This window comes from Staurois parvus, unplaced genomic scaffold (assembly GCF_062004578.1).
Source record: "Staurois parvus isolate SC_StPar_1 unplaced genomic scaffold, SC_StPar_1.0 ptg000362l, whole genome shotgun sequence".
Lineage (NCBI taxonomy): Eukaryota > Metazoa > Chordata > Amphibia > Anura > Ranidae > Staurois > Staurois parvus.
This window is the reverse complement of record NW_028318158.1, coordinates 6549679-6577311: the sequence shown is the minus strand read 5'-3', so window position 1 is coordinate 6577311 and position 27633 is coordinate 6549679. Positions and strand designations below refer to the sequence as shown.

General features: G+C 42.2%; 1 protein-coding gene across 1 annotated transcript in view; it reads left to right on the top strand.

Moving 5' to 3' along the window:
- The window catches only part of CAPN8 (calpain 8), a 99433-nt gene that overhangs the window by 36216 nt on the left and 35584 nt on the right, over positions 1-27633 (top strand). Inside the window, exons 3-9 of the mRNA XM_089685061.1 lie at positions 5768-5886; positions 10955-11088; positions 11952-12120; positions 19011-19094; positions 22335-22420; positions 23567-23641; positions 25633-25793. Of these exons, the coding sequence (XP_089541187.1) occupies positions 5768-5886; positions 10955-11088; positions 11952-12120; positions 19011-19094; positions 22335-22420; positions 23567-23641; positions 25633-25793 (828 nt within the window). The remainder of the gene's footprint in view (positions 1-5767; positions 5887-10954; positions 11089-11951; positions 12121-19010; positions 19095-22334; positions 22421-23566; positions 23642-25632; positions 25794-27633) is intronic.

Sequence of the window (27633 nt, the reverse complement as noted above, 5' to 3'; positions counted from 1 at the left end):
TATACCGCCTCCTCATGCTGCTGCCAAGTCCAGAGTCTCTCATGGGTCCCTGTACGGCCTCCCATTGCTGCTGTCTCCATCGCCACACTCTGCCATGTGCCACATTCAGGTCTCTTCACACTGCTTGTGTTTTCAATTTTTTGACATAGGGTGCTGGCAGATTACGGGCTTCCCATAGCTGCTGCCAGGCCCCTAATCTGCCATGGGCCCCTATATACCGCCTCCTCATGCTGCTGCCAAGTCCAGAGTCTCTCATGGGTCCCTGTACGGCCTCCCATTGCTGCTGTCTCCATCGCCACACTCTGCCATGTGCCACTTTCAGGTCTCCTCACACACTGCTGTTGTGTTGAATTTTTTGACATAGGGTGCTGGCAGATTACGGGCCTCCCATAGCTGCTGCCAGGCCCCTAATCTGCCATGGGCCCCTATATACCGCCTCCTCATGCTGCTGCCAAGTCCAGAGTCTCTCATGGATCCCTGTACGGCCTCCCATTGCTGCTGTTTCCATCGCCACACTCTGCCATGTGCCACATTCAGGTCTCTTCACACTGCTGGTGTGTTGAATTTTTTGACATAGGGTGCTGGCAGATTACGGGCCTCCCATAGCTGCTGCCAGGCCCCTAATCTGCCATTGGCCCCTATATACCGCCTCCTCATGCTGCTGCCAAGTCCAGAGTCTCTCATAGGTCCCTGTACGGCCTCCCATTGCTGCTGTCTCCATCGCCACACTCTGCCATGTGCCACTTTCAGGTCTCCTCACACACTGCTGTTGTGTTGAATTTTTTGACATAGGGTGCTGGCAGATTACGGGCCTCCCATAGCTACTGCCAGGCCCCTAATCTGCCATGGGCCCCTATATACCGCCTCCTCATGCTGCTGCCAAGTCCAGAGTCTCTCATGGGTCCCTGTACGGCCTCCCATTGCTGCTGTTTCCATCGCCACACTCTGCCATGTGCCACATTCAGGTCTCTTCACACTGCTGGTGTGTTGAATTTTTTGACATAGGGTGCTGGCAGATTACGGGCCTCCCATAGCTGCTGCCAGGCCCCTAATCTGCCATGGGCCCCTATATACCGCCTCCTCATGCTGCTGCCAAGTCCAGAGTCTCTCATGGGTCCCTGTACGGCCTCCCATTGCTGCTGCCAGGAGGCAGCAGGGTCGCAGCAGTGTCAGTGGAGGCAAACGGCCACGGAGTAGAGCACCAGCTCCACTGCAGCCTACCACCACGGCCAGTAGTGGTGCCGGTGTGCATGGAGGAAGTAGCAGTCAGCCAGTGAGGAGTAGAGGAGGCAAAGTTTCCTACTCTGCGGTGTGGCAATTTTTCGTCAAGCCGCCCGAGGAAGTAAACGTAGCCGTATGTCGACTATGTGGCCAGAAAGTCAAGCGTGGCCAGGGGGCCCATGTTGGGACTACAGCGTTGCGTCAGCATATGCAGCGTCGCCATTCGGTGGCCTGGGAAAACCGTGATAAAGATACGGCGGTTCTGCCTGCCCCAGCCCAGGGTTCCATTTTGTCATAGGGTGCTGGCAGATTACAGGCCTCCCATAGGTGCTGCCAGGCCCCAAATCTGCCATGGACCCCCGTACCGCCTGGTCACGCTGCTGCTGGGCCCACAGTGTGACCTGGGTCCCTGTACCGCCTCCCATTGCTCCCACTCTGCCATGTGCCACTTTCAGGTCTCCTCACACTCCTGCTGGTTTCCATTTTGTCATAGGTTGCTGTATGGCCTCCCATTGCTGCTGCCTCCACCGCCACACTGTGGCTCCAAACACTGGTTTTGGCCCCGTGACTGGCCAAATGAATGAAGTGTGCGGTGATTCTAAGATCGACGGCACTCATCTGCATGTCATACTGAGTGACAGTATTATTTCTCTTCCCCAGCAGACTCCAAGGGCATTTAAATTAAAGGTACAGTGTTCTGCACTAATATTAAGTCTCTCTGAAGCCTAGAAACACCCTTTTTTAAGTTAAATTCACAGCGAATTTATTCGACTCGAATCGAATATTGTCCACGAATTCGCCGAATCAGTCGAATCGAATTTTTCATTTCTTCGCTCATCTCTAGTGAATACATACCACCAAAATAAAGTGTTATCTGTCTCAACAAAATGCTAAAAAATTAATATGGGTACAGTGTTGCATGACCGCGCAATTGTCATTCAAAGTGTGATAGCACTGGAAGCTGAAAATTGGCCTGGACAGGAAGGGGGTGAAAGTGTCCGGACTTGAAGTGGTTAAACCAAAAAATATAGCCTTTTGTATCACTTTAACATACTTATAAAACAGTTATTTTCCCATTGCAGTGGACCATTTATAATGGTTGGAAGTACAGAAGTTATTTGCAGAAATTAATCTCGATGTACGTAGTGTGATGTGATGACTAAAGCTGGCCATACACTAGTAGATTTGTGAACATTTGTATGAAAATTCTCAGTGCATTTGATAATTTGGCAAAACTTGTTTGAAAGTACTACAGAATTAGCGTAGTACAGAATGCTTTTAAAACTCCATTTTGAAGTGAAAGTAATTTCCCGAACAAAAACCACATACACTACAATAAATTTGCTTGAGAATATTTTCCATCCTGCTTCTCCAAATTTTCTCATCACTGTGAATGTTCAATTGATCCACTAATGATTAGAAAATCTAACAAACTTTCTTAAAACAAAAAGTTTGAACAAGATTCTACTATTGTATGGCTAGCTTTAGCACTTGACGCCCGGTCACGGTAGATTTCCTGTGATCAGACTGCACGCGTGCCCCCTGCTGACCCACGCTATGGTTGAACACAGCGGGATTTTGTCTGCAAGTCCCGACCAATGAATTATGTCTGAGACCTCCTGATTGGCTGTGTCCAATCACAGCACAGAGCCTTGTGTTTATAAACAACACAGGGCTGTGTACACAGAGCTGTGATCAGGCTCTTTCTTCTCCTTGCACATCAGGGAGAATAGAACAGCCAAATCTCTTAATAAAAGCAGCACATATTACACACATTACAAATTGTTAGGCATATGGTTAACCCTTGATTGCCCCTTGATGTTAACCCATTCCCAGCAAGTGTCATTAGTAAAGCGACAGTGTACAGTATTAGCACTGATCACTGGATTAGTGTCACTTAATGTCGGTGTCAGTTAGTGTCCCTCCCAGCCAGCTAGATCCAGATTGCCCACCACACTATCACAGTCCCATTATAGGTCACTGATCACAGCCATTACCAGTATAGCGTCATAGCTGTGTAAATGCCAGTATATACCATAGTTTGTAGCCGCTATAACTTTTGCACAAACCAATTAATATACACGTATTGGGATTTTTATATACCAAAGACATGTAGCAGAATACATTTTGGACTAAATTTATGAAGAAATTAGATTTTTTTGATTTTTTTATTGGATATATTTTATAACAGAAAGTAGAAAATATTTTTTTTTTCAAAAATCTTCATTTTTTTGTTTATATAATAAAAAAAACCTAGTGGTGACCAAATACCACCAAAAGAAAGCTCTATCTGTGTAAAAAAAGATACAAATTTCATTTGGGTGCAGAGTTGCATGACCACACAATTGCCAGTTAAAGTAGCACAGGGCTGAATAGCAGAAAATGCCCTGGTCATGATGGGGGTAAAACCTTTCTGGAGTTCAAGTGGTTAAGGATTAATGCTTGAGACCAATGATGGAGTTTGTTGTGCACAGCCGCTCTTTAGAATTTCTGCACACCTCCGCACAAAAAATGTTGGTGAGGGAAACAGATTCATGTACCTGCAGTAAATGGGTACAAGAATTTGGGACAAGCACTGCGTGTGGAGGTGCACTGAGAATGGAGTATCCACATCAGGGGCAGACTGACAATACATGGGGCCCCTGGGCAATAGGGGATCATGGGGCCCCTGTGTCCTTGCCCACACTCAAAGCACACCCAAAAAAGCCTATAAAAGGTACCAGGTGCATTTCATAGGGCCCCCAACTGACCCTGGGCCCTCGTGCAGTGCCTGAGTGCTCGAATGGTCAGTCCGCCCCTGATCCACATGGACACTGCACCCTCAGTGCAGCTGAGCTCTCTGTTTGAAGTTCGGTGGGAGTCAGAGGCACTGGTTTCCCATCAGGTGTCTCCCCTTGTGATCCCTAATCAATATACAGCCTGCTATTGGCTATAGAATCTGCCCACTGCCTGCTGCCTTTCCAACCACTGACAGGTGGGGAGGGATGGAGTTAGTGGTGACAAACATGCCACTCTGCTACACAGCGTAAAGAGACAGGCACTTTGGTCTCTCTCTGTACGCCACATTAGAGTTGGTCTTAATTACCTCCAATTTCATTTACTACCAACTGGAGGCAATTAGTTTTGAATTATTCCAGTAATAGAGCCACTTTGTAAAAAATGTTTTAAATGTTTACATTTTTGTTTTAAAGAATGAATATACTGGGCTTATTATTTTTACTGTGATTATAATGGGTAAGTTCTTTCACAGAGTCAGTAGGATGAATATTTCCCATGTAAAGGTACCCACTGTGTTGTATTCGAGAAAATTGAACAGATATTTTGCAAGGAAAATCTCCCATCACCTGTCAGCTCCTGTTTGCTTTGCGGTTTTAGACATTATGTGTACAGTATGTCTGCTGACTCATTTGCCTAATTCTGACACGTGTTTCCTAGTCATTGTCACAGTTATCTGTTTGTGGATGTAGTCAGGATGAACATACTGACAATTCAAATCTACATAGTATTGGTGACAGCTGTCAGGCTCCATTTGGTGGATTCCTGTTTACACCTGGCAATCAAATGTGTTCAGTGTGTTGGGTATCTCATAGGTTTATAAGTTCAGTATGTTGGCTTTAAAGGGTGATGACCCTGGATGATGCCTGAACAAAGATAGTGCTGTCCTTCTGGAGAACAAAAACATAGGTATTGAAAGGGGGACTGCAGTGATCTCTTTAATGCCTTCACACCACCCTATAGCAGAAATACTGCTACAGGGTGGCAGGGGTGCGCAAAATCACATGTATATATACACGTGATTTTGCATTTCCGGTTAGGGGGCATGTGTGCTCTACCCGCGTCGCCAATGGCGACCTCAGCTGTTGATCATTGGGTCCCTGTACAGTGTCAGTGCTTTTTATTAGCACTGATCACTGTTTTGGTGTCACTGGGGATGCTAGTGACAGTTAGTCAGTTCCCCCCAGTGTCAGTATGCCCACCGCAGTCCCATTATAAGTCGATGATTGCTGCCATTACTAGTATAAAAATAAAATCCCAGTATCTATACCACCATTTGTAGATGCTATAACTTTCACGTAAACTAATTAATTGACACGTATTGAAATTTTTTTTTAGCAAAGACATGTAGCAGAATACATTTTGGCCTAAATTTATGATGAAATTTTTTTTTTTTTTAATTTTTACTGGACATGTTTAATAGCAAAAAGTCAAAAATATAGGTTTTTTTCTCAAAATTGTTGCTAATTTTTTGTTTATAGCGCAAAAAATTAAAAAATGCAGAGGCAGTCAAATACCACCAAAACAAAGCTCCATATGTGGGAAAAAAAGGATATAAATTTAATTTGGCTGAAATGTTGCATGACCGCGCAATTTTCTGTTAAAATAACGCAGCGCCATATCGCGAAAAATGGCCTGGTCAGGAAGGGGGGTAAATCCTCTGGAGGGCAAGTAGTTAAAAAAAAAAAATCGCAATGCTTAGAAGTGTATTATAACTGCTGTCATTTGAAATCTCATTCCACATATTTGAAAGCTCCATTCTCTGACACAGGTGACTGCTGGCTCCTGGCTGCCATCGCCTCCCTTACCTTGGATCAGGACATTTTAGCCCGAGTTGTTCCAGAGAATCAGAGTTTTCAGAAGAACTATGCCGGAATCTTCCGCTTCCAGGTGAGCAGATGGTATTCTAGCACTAATACATCAGGGTAAGGTACAAATGCTTCACTAGTAACATTACACCAATAGCAAAGCTAAGAAAGCCGGCCATAAAAGATATATATATGCTGCAGTTGCTTGACATCCTTCTGATAATGGCAGTTCCCAAGTTGTCATGCTGGCCTTCTGACTCCAATGATCTCTGAGTCGCTGACCCAAGTATATAAATTATGACCTAAAGTGATAATAAACCCTCAGATTTTGAAAACACTTTCACCAGCTGATTTAATTCTTCCTGAGAATGCAGCTTCTTTATCTTTTAATCCTTGCCTACATTTCCGTTTAAAGTGGAACTAAACTCTTTCAATCAACAATAAAGTATATGTAATCCCTCACTTTGTAAAACAACCCATTCCGTTTAAAATAGAAATTAATGGCAAACATTTGTGTATAGATATAAATAATAATTGTAATAATAATAACATTTAAATACATTTTTTCCCCTTTTTTTTATAAGGGATCACCTCTGTTCTCAGCCACAGCTCAGGGAGGAAAAACAGCAGCACACTGATCTTCCCAGTGAATGGCTGTGCAGGTACCCCCTTGTCTCCGCCCCTGCCTTGACTCAGCAGTCGGCAGCAAAGAGGAGAATTGAACTCCTCTGCCAAATCCTGCACCTCTCAGTGCAGCTGCAGCACCCCCTCATCTCTGCCTCCCCTGGTCTCAGCATTCAGCAGACTCTGGTAACTGACTCCACTCCTCCTGTGGTCCTCCTCCAGACCCTGCACTTTCTGCTTTCCAGCTCTGCCCCCAAAGGGGGTGCATGGTGATGTTAGGGAGGGTGTGGGACTCTTGACATCTGTTGTAATGGGGGGTGTGGTGCTCTGGACATCTAGTGTTACAGAAACAAGTGGCCCTTTTAGGGCAACCATAATGCTGATATGGCCCGCGATGAAATGGAGTTTGACACCCCTGATTTACATGATGGGTTTACTCTAAGAGTAAATTGTGGCATATATTTTCACCATGTTGAGATAGGCAAAAGAGACTGTAGAGTAGTGCAGCTACCAACGTAACCAAATATCCAATTCCTTCCTGACCCAATCCCATTAAAGAGAATAATTCCCCGGAGCAATCACTTCCCGCTTTATAGAAATTACTGCACCAGTCACTGTTCTGGCATGGATAAAGACATCCATTACATTTTCAGATGCATTTAAAATGAACCGGTGCCCAGACTATGTCCGCTAAATTATTTCTATATTCAGAACAGTAAATGAATTTAATTTTGAATCTGCAAAATACATTCCAGGTGCATCAAAGTTAGGGTAAACAAATGCAGGCCATACATCGGGAGAACTCTGAATTTTCTTTAGAAAATCAGACATTTTGTGCGTTTTGTAATCTGACGGTGTTACCATTGATTTTGAAATTTGACCAACCAAGCCTTCAATTTCACCTCGTGTTGCTGCAGAAAAGAATTTTCATGACTGGGAATCTTCTTTTCTTTCCAGGTCACAGCTCATGCTCATTTTCTTTTTGTTTATTATTTTTCTCGCACAATTCTCCCATCATTGATTAGGAAAAGATTATTTTGGAAAAAATTTCCAACATGCCTGATCACTCAAATTCAATAAATCAGCTGATGCTGTGGCCCACTAATGGTACGAAACCTGAAAGAAAATTCTTAATTACGATTTTCAAAAGAAAGTTCACTCGGAATTCGACCCATGTTTGGCCTGCATTACAGTTTGCTTTTTTTAACCACTTGCCGCTCTGCCACTGTAGAAATACGGCGGCAGGGCTGCATGGGCAGGCAAAACCACGTTTTAAAACGTGTGTTTTGTAAACAGATAGGGGGTGCGTGCGAGGCGCGCCACTGCCCTATCTGTCCCACCGATCACCGCCGCGGATGTCAGTCGCCGGGTCACAGCCGGTCCTTACCGGCTGTTTCCCGGCGATCGGTGGCAAACAGTGACAGACAGCACAGCTGCAGTAGCTGTGCTGTCTGTCACTTCCCTGACAGCTCGAGGACGAGCTGATCGAGAAAGGAGAGTTTCTCTCTCTCGATCAGTGGTATCCCGTGCAGCACACACCCCCGCCCCCTAGTAAAACACTCCCCCTCACTCTTATAACCCTTCCCTGCAAAATAAAGTTAACCCCTTCCTCCCCAGTGCCATTAGTACAGTGTCAGTGGTTTTTTTTTTTTGCACTGATCACTGTATTAGTGTTTTTGGGGATGTCAGTGACCCCAAGTCAGTACCCCCCAATGTCAGAATGTCCGCCGCAGTCCCGCCATAAGTCTCTGGTCGCTGACATAAGTCACTGATCGCCGCCATAATTCGCTGATCGCCGCCATTATTAGTATAAAAAAAAAATAAAAATCCCAGTATCTTTCCCGCCATTTGTAAACGCTATAACTTTCACGTAAACCAATTAATTTACACGTATTGTTTTTTTTTTTTAGCAAAGACATGTCGCAGAATGCATTTTGGCAGAAATTTATGACTAAATTTGATTTTTGCATCTTTTTTTTACTGGACATGTTTTATAGCAAAAAGTCCAAAATATTGTTTTTTTTTCCTCAAAATTGTCAGCCTTTTTTTTTATAGCGCAAAAAATAAAAACCGCACAGGCAATCAAATACCACCAAAAGAAAGCTCAATTTGTGGGGAAAAAAAAAGATGTAAATTTCATTTATGTACCATATTGCATGACTGCGCAATTGTCCGATAAACTAGCGCAGCGCTGTATAGCAGAAAAATGGCGTAAATTGCAGTATTTATACCATAGTTTGTAGACGCTATAACTTCCACACAAAGCAATCAATATACACTTATTGGGATTTTTTTTACCAAAAACATGTAGTAGAATACATTTTGGCCTAAATTTATAACCAACTTTGAGTTTACTATATATTTTTTATAGCTGAAATTAAAAAATATTGTTTTTCTTCAAAATTTTTGGCCTTTTTTTGTTTATAGCGTGAAAAATAAAAAGCGCACAGATGATCAAATACCACCAAAATAAAGCTCTATTTGTGTGAAAAAAAGGACGTAAATTTTGTTTGGGTGCAGCATTGCATGACTGCGCAATTATCAGTTGAATTAGTGCAGTGCCGAGTAGCAAAAAGAGGCCTGGTCATCAAGGGGGGTAAATCCTCTGGAGCTCAAGTGGTTAATCAGCCTGAGTAGAAAAACCTGTCCCCTGAAAACATGCTGCAGACAAGGGATTTAATATGACCTTTACTGAGTCAGAGCTAGCGCTGTCTAATCAGAAGGGAGCATGAGCTCATGGGTCTAATTCAGCAGGTGGCATGTCAGACCTCTGCAATAGGACGACTCCTTTGATAGAGAGAGCGAGGGTCCTTCTCTGCAGCAAGCGGGTAGGAGACAGGCTTTTCTACTCAGGCTGTGGCTGCTTTAGATGCAAAACGAACTGTAAGACATCAGACAGCTTTTGTTTTGATGTATCTGGAATTTATTTATTATTCATTTTAACTAAGGGTTCAATTGGGCTTAAAAACAAGCCCTTATTCACTTTTGTAGCTATAGGAATTGTAGGGAAATTAATCTTCAAAATTCATAACAGAGGCACTGAAATCACAGCTATTTTCTAGGAGAGCAGATCTTGTCAGCCTGGCAGCCCTCTAATATAAACACACCGCAGGTATTTCTAAGCCACTAGAAATGGACTGAAAGCTAGTTTGTCTTTTCTATTAACTTTGAAGATGAATTGCTTCACATTACAAGCATCTACAGAGGACAATGATGACTCTTTTACTAATCAGGAGTCTGCAATTTTTTGTTCATAGTCTGGACACAGGTGCACTTTAAGGGCTCGTTCACACTAAGGTGCAGAGACGTCAGTTTTTCTGCAAGGGCACAATGAAATCAATTGTTCTCTATGCACCCTGTTCACACCACAACACTAATATTTTTTTCGACACAGGGATCTGCAACATGTAAAAAACTCATTGAAGTGCGCATGAAAACTGATGTTAACTGATGTCTTTGCAAGTGAAATCTGCTCATCAGTTTCCATTAGTCTTTTTACACGGATGGCGTGAACGAAGCCTTATAAACCCTTATTGGTACCTAACAATGGTGACCGATGTCTTCCTACAGTTAGCATCTTTATTTTGAACATTAAAGTCTTAGGCCAGGTTAACACTTTTGCCGCGTGCTAATGCACATGTTAACTCACGTTACATCGCAACCTACCATGTGTTGCATCCAGGGCTTTCTTTCAGTGGGAACATAGGGGAATGCAGTTCTGGCACCTCCAGCACTTAATGTATGTAATGGCAAGGGGTGCGGGGGTGCGCTGGATGGTCTATTGATGCTGGCTGCTGGAGGATCTTTTGTTGTTTGAGGGGAACTGTTTTTGTGGGGGGGTCTGTTGTTGCTGGGAAGGACTATTGTTGCTAGGGGTGGTTATTATGTTGATGGGTGGTCAATTGTTGATAGGAGGAATCTACTGTAGAGGGAGGGGTCTATTGTTGGTGACTGCTGGAGGGTCTATTGATGCTGACTGTGGGAAGATCTGTTGTTGCTGCCAGTGGTCTATTGCTGCTGGAGGAGTATTTTGTTGTAGGTGGTCCACTGTTGCTGTGGAGATTTATTGTTGCTATGGAGATCTATTGTTGCGGGGGGGTATATTTTTACTGGCTGCAGGGGATCTATTTTACTGCTTTTCTTGTTATCATTACTGAATTCCATACAAATTACTTGGCACCAGAAAATGATACTTGCTTCTGTATTCTTTAAAAGGGCTGTACTGGGAGGTGAGTAGGGGGTGGGACCAAGGGACATTGCTCGGAGGTCGGTAGGGGCGGAGACAAGGGGTGATTTGGAAAGACAGAGTTTCAGTACCTATTCTCTGGGGAAAAAAGCCCTAGTTGCATCAATGCAACACATTCATGTTGAATGGGTTGTCAACACCCGTCATTGGAGCAGAAACTGCACCTGACCCTTCTTTTTCAGCAGTGCCTTGTAGCATATCATAACAATGAGTCTCTGCCCTTTTTCTACTTAGTTTAGTAAATAAGCCTTTAATCTAACATATTTCCTCTTTTTTTCAGTTCTGGCAATATGGTGATTGGGTGGAAGTGGTGGTTGATGACCGCCTGCCGACAAAGGATGGACAGTTGGTATTTGTGCACTCGGCAGAGGGGAATGAATTCTGGGGATCACTGCTGGAAAAGGCCTATGCCAAGTAAGTCCCAACGGCCAACACATTTTCATGCCTTATGTAAAACGTTATACTTTCTCCCCTAAAGTGAATGTGCCATTCCTGACTTCCATCTGAAAATGCAAGCTGACTGGCTGTCCATTGGCTTCTTCTATGTTACCTGGAACAAGTATGCAGACTGGGAAATTCACTTGACAGCCAGGCAGCTAGCATTTTCAGAAGACAAGGTCAACAGTGTTTGACCCCATATGGGAGGTTCCCTTAATTTAATAATAATGCATTTTTCAGTTATATTTGATGGCCTGGAGATATCATTGCTTCAGGTATTGATTGCTGTGGGGCAGTGGTTGTCAAATTACAAGGGAGGCTCATCTGTGGCTCCTGCCATCACCAAAGGGCCATACAGATATGTAAGACTACCGAAGACTGGCTGTGGACATTCCGCAGGAGATTGTCTGAGACTGCAGACATGCTACATGTGTTTAGAGACATGGTACAGGACCAGGGGCAGACTGACCATTTAGAAACTCTGGCACTTCCCGAGGGCCCGGGGTCAGTAGGGGGCCCCATGAGATGCCCCTGGTACCTTTTCCATAGGTTTTTTTGAGTTTGGGCAAGGACACAGGGGCCCCATGATCCCCTATTGCCCGGGGGCCCCATGAGTTGTCAGTTGGCCCCTGTACAGGACACAGAAAGAGAGTGAGAACATGTTGCAAGAGGTTGCTAGAAATCACTGCTATCTACCTTTACAAATTGCTCTCATTTCTGACATCTGGGGTTCAAGGGCCTCACAACAAGTACCAGTGAGCCCTATGTGGTCCTTGTTTATCAAGGCCATAGAAGCTACCGTGTTTCAATAATGGAATATTCCTTCCTTTCTCTGACAGGCTGAATGGATCATATGAGGCTCTGACAGGTGGGAGCACCATTGAAGGCTTTGAGGATTTCACAGGGGGGATATCGGAAGTGTATGACCTGAAGAAAGCACCGGCTGATCTCTATGAAATAATTCAGAAGGCTCTAAAAGCAGAGTCACTGCTCGGGTGCTCCATCGATGTGAGTTCTGATATCTTATAAATCAAACTTTGGAAAAGTTAATTTCCTATCATAAATGTATTAAAATGCTTTTATGTGTCAAAGTGCATAAATAAAAGAAACATTCTTGGGTCAGTGTTACCAGTCAGAGTCCCTCCCTAATCCCATCCTTTTGGTCTTGGGGAGTGAAAGTGAGGTTCTGATTGGTTTCTACGAAAAACACCAATTGAAGAATTTATAAGAGAGTTACTATGATTTCTTATTTAATATGAACTTCAATAGTTTAAAGTCCAAGGAAGGAATTTTTACCCTGCAGGAGCAAATTATATCATGCTTTGCTGGGTTTTTTTTTGCCTTCCTCTGGATCAACTGTGGGTGTAGGATTATAACTTTTTTTTTTTTTTTTTTTAATGGTTGAACTGGATGGACTTTTGTTTTTTTTTCAGCCAGACTAACTCTGTAACTATGTAATTCCTGGTACAGCAAAAAAATATCCTTGCAGGGTGGACCCCCACACTGCAAGGGTTAAATGCTTGCTAAGGCTAGGGGGTTGCAGAAGAGGCTGTATTACTTGCCTGACCCCTCCTCCAGCAGGGACCCTCAATCTGTGCAACCTGTCTACCGCAGTCTCCTCTGTAAGCTTCTCCCAGGGGTGGTCACACTCCTGCTTCCACCGCATACATGCAAGACTGGGCCAAGAAATATATTACTGTAATAATACCAGCCCATACCAGAACCCCACCTCTACCTTGCTGGCGTCTGAGTCACAATGGAGCTCTCTGCCTGTTACTGATCCACCCATTCGCCCATCCATCTGGTCCGTCAAGAGTCATCTCATCAGTCCATAAAACCTTTGAAAAATCTGTCTTCAGATATTTCTAGGCCCAGTCTTAACATTTCAACTTATGTGACTTGTTCTTGGTGGTCGGGTTTCTGCCTTTCTTACCTTAGCAATGTCTCTGAGCACTGATTACCTTGTAGTCCTGGGCAGTCCAGGTAGGTGGCAGTTCTGGAATATGACAGCATTGGAGGATAAAGGGGTTCCTGATATCTTCAAGTTTGATTCTTCTCAAATCTTTGGCAATTAATTTGCATTTCTTTTTCTCAGCAAATTTCTTGCGACCCTGTTGAATATTTGTAACAAAAAATGTAATGGTTCTGTGATCACTCTCCAATATCTTAGCAATTTCAAGAGTGCTGCATCCCTCTGAAAGACTTTTTACAATTTTTGACTTTTCAGAGTTAAAAGTTCAGAGTTCAGAGGTAAATCTCTTTTTTAGACCCATGCACACCTTGATATAGGTTGTTGATCTCCTTAGGCCACATCCTCCCCCATTAAACACAAATACACATCATCTGATCTGCTTAAATCCAATACACATTCAAGTTTATACAGCTTAGAGTTGGACAATATGCATAAAAAATGATGATTTGGTCAAACATTCACTTGCTTAATGTGCACACAGTGTAATTAATTGAGTTCTACACCGAACCAAATAGGATATAATCCCAGAGTGGTGCATACCCCAAACACTGAATTTTTAGTCTGTTCGGATTATAAATTCTTATTATTAGTATTCAGGACTTTTAAAATAAAAAGTTGACAGAACAGTTAGAAAACAATTCATGAAAAAGAGAGTTCAGAGGGCCCTGCTCATAACAGTTTTTTTTTTCTTAAGAAAAAGAATTAAACAAAGAATAAAGTCATACAAAAACTAGAGCACAACAAGAATACATAACTTGCTGCAAGGAATCCCCTACAGTTATAAGAGAGCCAGTGTATTCAAAGCCAATAAAGGAATAGGAGAAAAGCACAAAGACCAAGCCAGTGCACATTATGTTATATGAAGAATTAACAATATAATATCACCTTTATCAAGCTTTTCAATATGTCAAATTTATTAGTGCAGTCTCTGTATTTTTCAAGCCTAATGGTATCCCCAATTTGGGCTACCCAGTCTTTCAGTGTGGGAGGGTCAGCTGATATCCAGTATCTCAGAATCAACTTTCGTACCTGAAAGAGGGCTCTAGCTATGGCCTGTTTAGGGATATCCTAGAGATCACCCAGGATACCCAAAATAGAATATTTAAGGTCTTCTGGGATCTGTACCTGGAAAACCCTACCAATAGTGGCAATAACCTCCCTTCATCAAAGGTGTAGTTTCGGGCACCTCCACAGAAGGTGTATCAGGTCACCGTGATCCCTACTACGAGTGCAGAGAGAGGGCCTGTTCTTATGCCCATACGAAAAAGCTTTAGAAGTAGGTATAGTTGGGAGAGGCGTTGGGGCACATTAACCACTTTCCATCTAGAGGATTTACCCCCCTTCCTGACCAGACCATTTTTTGAGCTGCAGCGATGCATTACTTTAACTGACAATTTCGCAGTCATGCAACGCTGCACCCAAATTAAATTTATGTCCTTTTTTTCCCATGAATTGAGTTTCTTTCAGTGGTATTTGATTGCCTGTGTGTTTTTTATTTTTTGCGCTATAATAAAAAAAAGACCGACAATTTTGAGGAAAAAACAATATTTTTGGCTTTTGGCTATTAAACATGTCCAGTAAAAAAATCTAATTTTGTCATAAAATTACGCAACAGTGTATTCTGCTACATGTCTTTGCTAAAAAAAACAAATTGTGATAGCAATAAAGCAGCAAAAAATAAATAAAGCGTAAAAAAAGTAGCAAAAAATAAATAACGTGTAAAAAAAAGAATTATTTAAAATAATTTTTTTTTTCTTTAAATTTAAAGCACTCCTGTACACACCTCATATACAAAGCACAGCATAGGGTGAGCACATGTATGTAAACATCAACTGCACCACACATGTGTATCACCGTGAATGTCAGAGTGAGAACAATAATTCTAGGGCCATAATGCACAATTATCCTTAAAATTATGACCTGTAAAGGCTTTTAAAGCATTGCCGTTGGAGAATTTTGGGTACTATAATTTTTTGCAATTTCATAGGCGTGTGCCGTTTTAAGGCTTGTTTGGTATCTATTTACTTGACACAACTAAATCTTTTATAATTTACCCAAAAATTAGGTATAATATAGTGTTTGTTCTTTTAGAAAATATATTCTTTTTGGGTGTTTACAGTAATTTCTAGCAAAAAAATGCTGATTTTAACATGTGTGCAAAAAATTTAGAAAATTCCTCAGATAGAGAAGTGGTTAAGGTAATTGCCATATCTGAGCTCAGTGGGGGGATTTTCAACAAGGAGGCATGCTCACTTCTGTAATGCTGGGGGTGTGAACCCAACGTCTGCCATATCCAGGAAAATTAGGACAAGGGAATAAAAACAGCATGGGAGTATTTCAGCCACACCTCAAAGGTGGTTAGAACACACCTACAGGTATGGCAACTACATCTAACAATTGAGTTGATTTACTAAAGCTGGAGCATACAAAATCTGGTGCAGTTCTGCATAGAAACAAACCAATCAGCTTCCAGTTTTTGTTTTTTTTGTCAAAGCTTAATTGAACATGCTGAAGTTAGAAGCTGATTGGTTTCTGTGCAGAGCTTCACCAGATTTTGCACACCCCAGTTTTAGTAAATCAACTCCATTATGTTGATAAATGGCACTGTAACGTACTGGGGCCATTCTGAACATGGCCTTCACCTAAAATATTGACATATGTGGGAAGTGTGGATCTTTGGTTCCCTCATATGGCTGAAATTATTAAGTGCAGCTAAATCCTATTTACAACCTCTGGGCAGTTGCTTCCCCATTTCTGGGGTTTATTTATTTATTTCAGGTACTTATATAGCGCCATCTATTTACGCAGCGCTTTACACATATATTGTACAGTCACATCAGTCCCTAACCCTCAAGGGGTGTACAATCTAAGGTCCCTAAATCACATTCATACATACACATACTAGGGCCAATTTAGACAGGAGCCAATTCACCTACCAGCATGTCTTTGGAGTGTGGGAGGAAACCGGAGTACCCGGAGGAAACCCACGCAGGCACAGGGAGAACATGCAAACTCCAGGCAGGTGGTGCTGTGGTTGGGATTTGAACCAGCGACCCTAGTACTGCCAGGCTTTACATGTTATTGCAAAAATTCCATTAACACACCAGTTTTTAGAAGATGCTGGAGGGTTAAATCACTTGGAGGTTCCCTCTGTCTCTCAAGGTCTCTATAAGACCCCAGTCACACTGTGTGTGATTTGCATGCTTTACGACTCGCAAATCGCATGGCCAGTTGCACCCTTTTGTCCGCAATTACGGCGGTTCTGACTTGGCCGGAGTCGCACCGATTTCTAAAGTAGTGCATGCACTACTTCTGAGGCAATCTGCATAGACGTCTGTGTCAGATGTTTTGCAAATCGCACCTTAAATCGGCATCTCACCCGACTTTTGAAATCGTGCAACTTCACTGTTGGGATCGGTGTGACTGGGTGTTAGTGAGATCTCTGTGCTGAGTTTCAGACTCCAGGCACCTGGAGCTCACACCATTCCTGCTGGATTTCCTCATTTTTTATGAAGAATGTTACCAGAGAAGCTGGAACATACACAGGTTGGCGGAAACACCCAAAAATTCCCACATAGACAGGAATACAGTCAGGAATTATGGCAGAGAGATCTCCTTGCAAAAATTAAAGAGGCAAGCAACTGACTCAGCAAACCATGCCCCACCTATAACTAAAATATCACTTTCTCAGTATTCTGACCCTTTATTACCAGAGTTAGCCGATTTTCTCAACAAAATCACATTGACTCCCAAATTATGAAAATAAAAACTCCTAACTGTAGAGAATCCTATACAGGCTGCTTATAATTTAGGTTTCTTACTTTTCTTCAGCAGTAAATTGTAAACAATAAAAAAGGGTTATTTTCCATTTAGAGTGTATAACCCTGGTGCCCAATATGTTGCCTGGGGCCGCATGTGGCACTTATTGTGCTGCCCTCAGAGTCCATGCAGACTGTAGTCTGTGCTTTCCTTACCTAGGTACTTATTGAGTCCCTTACTTGATGTCCATCCCATCTCTTTTTATGTTTTTTTTTCCTCTGATCTTTTATAATGGATCTTGCTGTGGCACGTCATTTATAAGTGGGCTGTGTAGGGAGCACAAATATGGAAGCATGGATGTGTAAAGGGACTGCATTAGCAGTAATCTCTAGTAATCTCATAGTACGTCTCCAGTCTATGAATCTTCCCTAAAGCTTGTCCCCAGTTTTCACTAACTCCTATAGCATGTCTCTGAGTGACCATGTCCTGTTACATGTCTGCAGTATCTGACCTTCACTTATTACATGTCTGCAGTATCTGACCTTCACTTATTACATGTCTGCAGTATCTGACCTTCACTTATTACATGTCTGCAGTATCTCACCCTCTCTTGTTACATGTCTGCAGTATCCAACCTTCTCTTGTTGCATGTCTGCAGTATCCGATCCTTCTCTGATTACATGTCTGCAGTATCCGATCCTCTCTTGTTGCATGTCTGCAGTATCTGATCCTCTCTTGTTGTATGTCTGCAGTATCTGATCCTCTCTTGTTGTATGTCTGCAGTATCCGATCCTCTCTTGTTGTATGTCTGCAGTATCCGATCCTTCTCATATTATGTGTCTGCAGTATTCGATCCACTCTTGTTGCATGTATGCAGTATCTAACCTTCTCTTATTACATGTCTGCAGTATCCGATCCTCTCTTGTTACGTGTCTGCAGTATCTAACCTTCTCTTATTACATGTCTGCAGTATCCGATCCTCTCTTGTTACGTGTCTGCAGTATCTCACCCTCTCATATTACATGTCTGCAGTATCCGACCTTCTCTTGTTACATGTCTGCAGTATCCGACCCTCTCTTGTTACATGTCTGCAATATCTAACCTTCTCTTATTACATGTCTGCAGTATTTCACCCTCTCTTATTACATGTCTGCAGTATCTGACACTCTCTGGTTACATGTCTGCAGTATCCATCCTTCTCTTGTTACATGAAAGCACTATCCGACCCTCTCTTGTTACATGTCTGCAGTATCTGATCCTTCTTTTATTACATGTCTGCAGTATCTGACACTCTCTGGATACATGTCTGCAGTATCCGACCTTCTCTTGTTACATGTCTGCAGTATCCGACCTTCTCTTGTTACATGTCTGCAGTATCCAACCTTCTCTTGTTACATGTCTGCAGTATCTGATCCTTCTTTTATTACATGTCTGCAGTATCTGACACTCTCTGGATACATGTCTGCAGTATCCGACCTTCTCTTGTTACATGTCTGCAGTATCCAACCTTCTCTTTTTACATGTCTGCAGTATCCGACCTTCTCTTGTTGCATGTCTGCAGTATCCAACCTTCTCTTTTTACATGTCTGCAGTATCCGACCTTCTCTTGTTGCATGTCTGCAGTATCCGACCTTCTCTTATTACATGTCTGCAGTATCCGACCTTCTCTTATTACATGTCTGCAGTATCCAATCCTCTCTTGTTGCATGTCTGCAGTATACAATCCTTCTCTCATCACGTCTGCAGTATCCGATACTCTCTTGTTGCATGTCTGCAGTATCCAATCCTTCTCATATTACATGTCTGCAGTATCCGATCCTTCTCATATTACATGTCTGCAGTATCCGATCCTTCTCATATTACATGTCTGCAGTATCCGATCCTTCTCATATTACATGTCTGCAGTATCCGATCCTTCTCATATTACATGTCTGCAGTATCTGACCCTCGTTTGTAGCACATCTGCGGTATCTAAAGTGGAAGGAGGGAGGGGGCTCTGCTGGGGAATGGACTCTAGCATGTTTTAAGGCACATTGTAGGTGAATAAAGTTTTTTCTGGCCAGAAAAAAATCAAAAGTAACCAGTGAAAATATTGTATTTTTCTGTGCTTTTAACTAAAGGGTTTCTTGAAACTATGTGTTTTTTTTTCACTTCTTTGTCCAACCAGATTACAAATGCCTATGATACAGAAGCCATCACAAGCCGGAAGCTGGTGAAGGGACACGCATACTCTGTGACTGGAGCGGAGGAGGTATGGAAGAGTCACATTGATATATATTCTATAGTACATCTTTAGCCTTGGGGAAAAAAAAAACGTTGCAGACAGTATAGGTAGACAATCATGTTTTCTGTAAAGTGAACCTGTTTTGCCAGTTCAGGGCAAACTAACAGGATATTTTGATAGCTAATACTGATCTTCCACTGACACCTTCCCTGCACTCCCCCAACCTTCCTGCCAGAACCCTGTGTAAGCTCAGTATTGGTCTTTGTGGAGCTTACATATGGTTAAGGACTTTCCCCCACATCCAAGTAACAGTGTTCATATCTGGTGATTGACTGTACAGGCATCCAGCGCTGCATCATGGATAGAAGGGGAAGAGGTCCCCCAAACCCAGCAGTTCTGCAACCAAAAATAGCCCAAACAGTGCCATAACAATCAACCACAAATTATGGTGCGCTACCAAAAAAAATCAAATACATAAATAGTAATAAGAGAGAATCAATCACAAAAACAGTTCATTTGAAACAAGCTAAAAACTCTGCATTTATATACTACGGATAAACAAACAAAAGTCCATATTATGAAAGTGATTGGAAGTAAGTCCACATAAGTGCTCCATAGACAACGGTGTCAGTGTAATGTCCTCCATCACATATAGATGATTAGATCTCGATTGCATAGATCAGTATACACTTGTGTATGTGTGCCCTTGCACACATACACAAGCTCCACACCGCTGGCGAAGCTCATTGGTTGGCAAAACATGTTGGGAGGGGCTTAGCTGGTGATGTATATTGTATACTGTGAACACATCCTCGGCTTGTTTTATGCTTGAGTTTTCTTGGATCTTGTAAGTACCTGTCTTTTTTTTATAATAAAGCTATTTTAAATGGTATGACACTATTGTGGCTGCCATGATTCTCTTTGGAGGGTGCCGATGAGACGACCAGTGTCTGTTCATGGTACAAGGAACCGCATGGTGAAGGATCGCAGCAGATCTTGTGCAAGGGCACACATACAGTGGATATAAAAAGTCTACACACCCGTTAAAATGTCAGGTTTTTGTGATGTAAAAAAACGAGACAAAGATAAATAATTTCAGAACTTTTTCCACCTTTAATGTGACCTATAAACTGTACAACTTTTAAAAACAAACTGAAATCTTTTAGGGGGGAAGTAAACATAAAAAACTAAAATAATGTGGTTGCATAAGTGTGAACACCCTGTTATAACTGGGGATGTAGCTGTGTTCAGAATTAAACAATCACATTCAAAATCATGTTAAATAGGAGTCAGTACACACCTGGCATCATTTAAAGTGCCTCTGATTGACCCCAAATAAAGTTCAGTTGTTCTAGTAGGTCTTTCCTGACATTTTCTTAGTCGCATCCTACAGCAAAAGCCATTGTCCGCAGAGAGCTTTCAAAGCATCAAAGGGATCTCATTGTTAAAAGGTTTCAGTCAGGAGAAGGGTACAAAAGAATTTCCAAGGCATTAGATACACCATGGAACACAGTGAAGACAGTCATCATCAAGTGGAGAAAATATGGCGCAACAGTGACATCACCAAGAACTGGACGTCTCTCCAAAATTGATGAAAAGACAAGAAGAAAACTGGTCTGGGAGGCTGCCAAGAGGCCTACAGCAACATTAAAGGAGCTGCAGGTATATCTGGCACATACTGGCTGTGTGGTACATGTGACAACAATCTCCTGTATTCTTCATACGTCTGGGCTATGGGGTAGAGTGGCAAGACGAAAATCTTTTCTTATGAAGAAAAACATCCAAGCCCGGCTAAATTTTGCAAAAACACAAATGAAGTCTCCCAAAAGCATGCGGGAAAATGGTTTATAGTCTAATGAAACCAAGGTTCGACTTTTTGGCCATAATTTCAAAAGATATTTTTGGTGCAAAAACAACACTGCACATCACCAAAAGAACACCATACCTACAGTGAAGAACGGTGGTGGCAGCATCATGCTTTGGGGCTGTTTTTCTTCAGCTGGAACTGGATCCTTAGTCAAGGTGGAGGGAATTATGAACAGTTCCAAATACCAGTCAATGTTGGCACAAAACCTTCAGGCTTCTGCTAGAAAGCTGAACATGAAAAGGAACTTCATCTTTCAGCATGACAACGACCCAAAGCATACATCCAAATCAACAAAGGAATGGCTTCTCTAGAAGAAGATTAAAGTTTTGGAATGGCCCAGCCAGAGCCCAGACCTGAATCCAATGGAAAATCTCTGTGGGGTGATCTGAAGAGGGCTGTGCACAGGAGATGCCCTCGCAATCTGACAGATTTGGAGTTTTTGCAAGGAAGAGTGGGCAAATCCCAAAAAGTGCTGTAATAAAATCAAAAGGTGCTTCAACAAAGTATTAGTTTAAGGGTGTGCACACTTATGCAACCATATTATTTTAGTTTTTTATTTTTACTTCTTCCACCTAAAAGATTTCAGTTTGTTGTTCAACTGAGTTGTACAGTTTATAGGTCAAATTAAAGGTGGAAAACATTCTGAAATTATTTATCTTTGCCTCATTTTTTTACATCACAGAAACCTGACATTTTAACAGCGGTGTGTAGACTTTTTATATCAACTGTACAAAAGCGTATACTGATCTATGCAATTGATGTCTGTTCATGGTACAAGGAACTGCATGGTGGATCGCAGTGGATCTTGTGCAAGGGCACACATACACAAGCGTATACTGATCTATGCAATCGAGATCTAATCATTTGGTAAGAGGCCATCTATATGTGGTGGAGGATAATACACTGACACCATTATCTATGGAGTGATTTTCATCACAGCACTTATGTGGACTTACTTCCAATCACTTTCATAATATGAACTTTTGTTTGTGTATTCATTGTATATAAATTCAGATTTTTTAGTTTGTTTCAAAAGAACTGTTAATGTTTCACTATATATGTATTTGATTTTTTTTTGAGTAGCGCATCATAATTTGTGGTTGATTGGAAGACAGCAAACAGAGTTCTCAGCACAGCCAGAAAACTTACCACCGTTTGCTCCCATGCCTAGCCTGTTGCCTAATCAGTTTTTATCAGGAAAGCAGAGGGACTGGCAGGAACACCAGGGATTTCACACAAAGGAAGCAATACACGAGAAGAGGATACTTTTTATGTACAAGTCCATGGTACAGCAGACACATATCAGGAATATGAAATGTTGGGTTTACACTTTCTTTAACACACAATTGTATCAGTAGTTGATGGAATGTACACAGACAACAATCTTGTGTGGTTTGCAGGTTGTCTATAAGGGTCAGAAGGTCCAACTGATTCGAGTGAGGAATCCTTGGGGCGAGGTGGAATGGAATGGCCCCTGGAGTGATGAGTGAGCATTGAATTTCCTTTTATTCTTTGAGTAAACATTTATTGAGTACAAGGTTTGCTTAAAGTGGAAATAAACCTTCCTATCCCTTACAGCCATGGACGCTGACATCTTGGCCTCGGATTGATCTGCATTTGCCATGGTGCTGTACATGTGATCAGCTATAACTTCTGCCATTTAATGGTTGACAATTTGGTTGAGAGCACAAGCAACTGTGGCAGTTATCATTCATGGCTGCCTTGAATGTAACTGTTTTGGGATAACATTAAATGGGTTAAAAGGGTTTAGTTTCTTTATTTTTTTTATAGAATGTAGAATGGGAAAACGTCTGTCAGATGTTTATTGTGTCTGTGTCTCCATGGGGGGGTTCACCCCTCTATTTGTCCTGGTGACCATTGTCACCGAGACAAAATTTTGAGATGTCATAAGGGTGGGATTTACCTCATCATTTCCTCTTACTTCCTGTCTTCAGGAAATAAATCTCCCCAACAAGACACAATCACTTCCCAGATATACCAGTTTTCACCCCAGTAAAAAAATTGGAGCCACAGTAAAAAAAAACTTCTAACAAGAAAGAACCACGTGGTACTTCACTTTATTTTCTATAATTGAGAGATTGGTGTCAATGCAGTCAATTGCCAGGCCAATGTTTTATATTTATCTGACTTAAAGTGGTATTAAACTTAGGAACGTTTTTGCTAAAAAATGGGCCCCCGGGGGGGTTATGCCATAATGTGTTAGTTTGCATCACATACTAGTACATTGTGGAGACTTATCTGTCATAATATGCCCTTCAGTGCTGTGCTGTCACTGATCTTGCAGATCCCGTACACTTCCATTCTTGCATGATCTTCCTTCCGGGATCTGCCTCATGAATGGCCAGACTGCGATTACATTACTTCTGCATGTGCGCACAGGAGTCACATCACCACGGCACAGATTGGGTGCCATAAATATGGTCTGAGCTGTGCATACGCAGCTTAGATCACATTACTACTGACAAGCAAGGGGATCCATTCATGACAGAAGAGACCACTTGGCTTTGGGTGCGGTGGGATGTTATTGAAATCCAGTTCTGCAGTTACAGTATAACACAGTATCTACTGTAAATTTACGTTGTATTCTGTTTTTGTATCTGTTTAACTATAGAGCCCCAGAGTGGAATTACATTGATCCCAAAGTGAAGGCAGCTCTGGACAAGCAGTCAGATGATGGGGAATTCTGGTGAGTACACTGATTGAAATGAAACAAATCTCATACATCTGTAGCACCCTCCTAGGTAGCTGGGGGGATCTCTAGCTTTGATTGTTAGTTAGAGGCTGAGTAGCAGCCTGGGTGTGATAGCCAAGTGAGTCAAATTTAGGACAGAGTTGAGAGGCTCTGCAGACCAGCTGTGTGGGATTTCCCCCTGTTTTAGAACTTTAGAGAAAGATCTAAAAGCAGTGGGTGGAGGTGAGGTTTGGCTGGTCTGTACGCATAGAGGATCCTGGCCAATTCCCAACAGGAGGCTTGGCAAGAGGCCAGGACAGTCTTAAAGAATAACTGAGCCTGCTGAGCAGGAGAGTTCGGGTGGAAGATGAAGAGAAAGTGAGCCTGAAGAGCAGGAGCCTGGGAAGGGGCTCTGATGGAGAGGGATTCACCTCCAGGCAGGAATCTTGGATGGAGGAAAGCTTGGGACTTAATCAACCCCTGAGAGAGGACCACTTGTGTGGCAGGGAAGAAGCAGCCCAGCTAGAAGGCCTGGTAGCAGCCACTGACCCACCAGCAACATAGGATAAGGACTAAGCGAGTAAACCTGCACCTCCTGGGCCAGATAGGGTATGGAGCACTCTGGTGGGAAATCAGATTAGCAACTACCCAGAACTGTCTTACTTTAAAGTGGCAGGCACTGGATCCCCTACACAGGGATTCACCCAGATTGGCTGGATTAGGAGATTCTAGGGTCTGGGGTGGTACAACCAGAGATGCTGGCTAGCTCTCCAAGAAGAGGAACTTGCTGTAAAAAACTTCTATATAGTTCCAGGAAGTTGTTCACAGTTCCACTTGGCATCCCATACACCCCTAACCCTATCCCAGTTCAAATCCCCCTTATGAAATCCACAAAACGAGCTCAAGGACTGTTAAGTGTCTCCTGGATGCAAGTTATTGGGAAAATGCATGTTGTCTGGCTGTGCAGGACTATAGGGGGACTCAAAACTGTAGCGACTCCTAAGGGGGTAGTGCTACACATCCTATTTGTAGATTTAGCAAATTGCTTCTTGAATTTCTTGACAATGAAAAGATAAAGCTATTCTGAAGAATCCACGGTATATTTCCACAGTAACTTAACCTCCTCTAGTGTGCTTACTCCTCCTGCATGTTGCTGGGCATGCAGATCAAGCAGAACTATGGGGTTGATTTGCTAAAAGCAAATAGACTGTGCACCTTGCAAAGTGCAGTTGCACTCTGCAAATGCAGTTGATACAGAGTTTAGTGAATGAGTGAAAGATTCACTTTGCAAAGAATACCCAATCACGTGCCAGAAAAATAGAAAAAAAATGCATTTTTGCTTGCACATGAGTGGATGATGGAAGTCACTGCATTTGCAGAGTGCAACTGCACTTTGCAAAGTGCACAGTTTTTTTGCATTTAGTAAATCAACCCCAGTGTCCTTTTTACCATGAATCTGTGGAATACGATGTGAACTTAATTTTTCACAGTCACCTCTGACTATGAATATTATAATTTTTAGAAGCTCAGTAAGGAAAGCTTATGTCAGCAGCCTAAGCAGGGAAACAAAAGCAAGCCATAGAACATGCAGTTTTCTTTCCTGCATCCAGGGGCCAACAGGAATCGCATGCAAAAAATCAGACAGGCTGGTTGTCCTGAAGTCAGTCAATGGATCGACTTCAGTAAAACCAGCCTGGCCAAAGATGGATCGAATGTTGGCTGAACTGCCAGTGTTTGACATACAAAATGTTGATTTTAGATATGCTTTAACAGATCTGCTCATAAAAAGGTAATGAAAGTGTGGGAGAGTGAGCAAGTAAAATGTGAAAGCCGCACAGTCCTGAGAAAGTCTATTTTGGTTTTTTTTAGTAACATGTTGATGATTTTTCTCAAGGAATCACAATGGAGGGCCCATAAAAACTATAAATAGAGTCACAAGACAGGAAGGAAAATTATTGTCTCTTTCAATTTTTTGACCTTCCAGTTATATTTTGGTGTCTGTGCAGGATGGCATTTTCAGATTTTATTAAAGAATATTCCCGTCTGGAGATCTGTAACCTGAGTCCTGACACTCTGACCGGTAATGACCAGCACAAGTGGAATACCACTCTGTTTAATGGGACTTGGGCTCGAGGGTCCACAGCAGGCGGGTGCCAGAATTACCCAGGTAAGAGACGCACTTGGATTCCTTGGGACATTGGAGCTGCAGGCTCTTCATGGGTGGGGCAGCATTTCCATCCTTCCAATTCTCTATACAATGTCTACATACTGTTAAAGGAGATCTATGATCATTGTAATAACAATGCAAACAATAGTTATTTTTGACAATCCAGTATAAGCTTACTTCTCTTTCCACAACTCCCTGGATTCCCTGCATACTTTTCAGCTTCTCCTCTGCTGCTTACTTTCTATTTCTAAGGACTACATATCCCATGGTACCTTGCTGCGTACAAGTAGTAATTCCTGTAGGCATGTAGTTCAGAAGGCAGGCTCTGTGAAATGTGTGGCATAGTGAATACGTGCCATAGAGTTCAAGGAAGTGAATGTGTGGGGATCCTCACAAAGTACATTTTCAAGATCATTTAGATTAATAGGAGTAGGCTAGAAATAATTGAAATACAACGTAGAAATTAATATATGATCTTATATTTTGACCATTAATACAATATGCAATTCATTGTGTCTATTCCGGTAAATAATTAAATGGCATGATGGAAAAAATGCTATCTTTAAAAAAACATACACTGGTGCTATCTTTCAATTGTACTTTTTGCTTTTACACAATTATGGCACCATTGGTGGAGCTTAAACTAAACCTACAGTGTAAACCAAATAACACAAAAGTAAAGTTTTGGCCAGGATATGGACATTTAACACATTTCTAACAAGTAGTGAATTGTCTTTAACACAAGCCAACTCTGACCTCTGTAGCTGCTGACACTGTGGAGAAATCAATCCCCAAAGTTCACAATAGAGGCAATGAAGTCATTCAAGTTATTCTCTCACTGTATCTCTGCTCCCCTTGATCCTCCTCCCAGAGCACTTGCTCTGTATTCTAATTAGGATTAGAAGGCTGCTGAGTCAAAGCTGGAAGGGCATAAGGAGGGAACTGAACTGCTGAGTTACTGTTGGGGGGAAACAGAATGATCAGAGTTGCCGGGTCACTGCTGAGTGTGGAAGCTGAGCTGCAGAGTCACTGCTGTGAGGGGCAGCAGGGTGAGCTAAACTGCAAAGTCACTATTGTGAAGTTGGGGGTGGTCTATGCTGTTGGGAGAGGGGTAGAGGGTGAGCTGGGCTACTATGTCACTACTGGAATGGAGGAGCAGGGAGAGCTGACCTGCTGGGCAAACGCTATGAAGAGATTTAGTGCTTCTACAGTGAAATTTTATGAAAAATACTCCACAGTATCTGCAGTTTCAGAGGTTATTGAGAGCATGTGATAAATCCACTACTTGTTATATGAATACGGGCCAGACCACAGATTCACTTTAAAGTGTTTGCCTGTTACTTACATAGCAGTGCTTGCCTCACCAGTTTGCCATTAAAGTCCTCTGTAAAACCACCCATTGGTTTCAGTGCATGAGTCTGGTGAAGGGTCTCTCAGCACTTGGCCGCCTGTTGCCAGGCCCACACATTGAATAATTACAGCAGCCAGGTAAAGCCCAGTCCTTCCTCATATGACAGACTAATCTTTCTTTACTGAAAAGGACTCTTTATACCGTACAGGCCTTTGTATTTGTATGAATGAGCCTTTAAAGTATATCTTCAGTCAAAATTTTTTTAATAATTTTGAAAACTGTAGAGGTGTGGGTAAAACAGTTATTATTAATAATATTATTATGATTTGCCATCCGTGTCTAATTAGGGAGATTTCTTTTTGCTTCCTATCCTGTAGATTAAAAAAAAAAGTGAGGTCATATCTTTCCATAACTCCCAACTGTCCCTGATTTCGAGGGACTGTCCTACTTTTGAACAAATTCCCTCCTTACCTCTTTCCTCCTCATTTT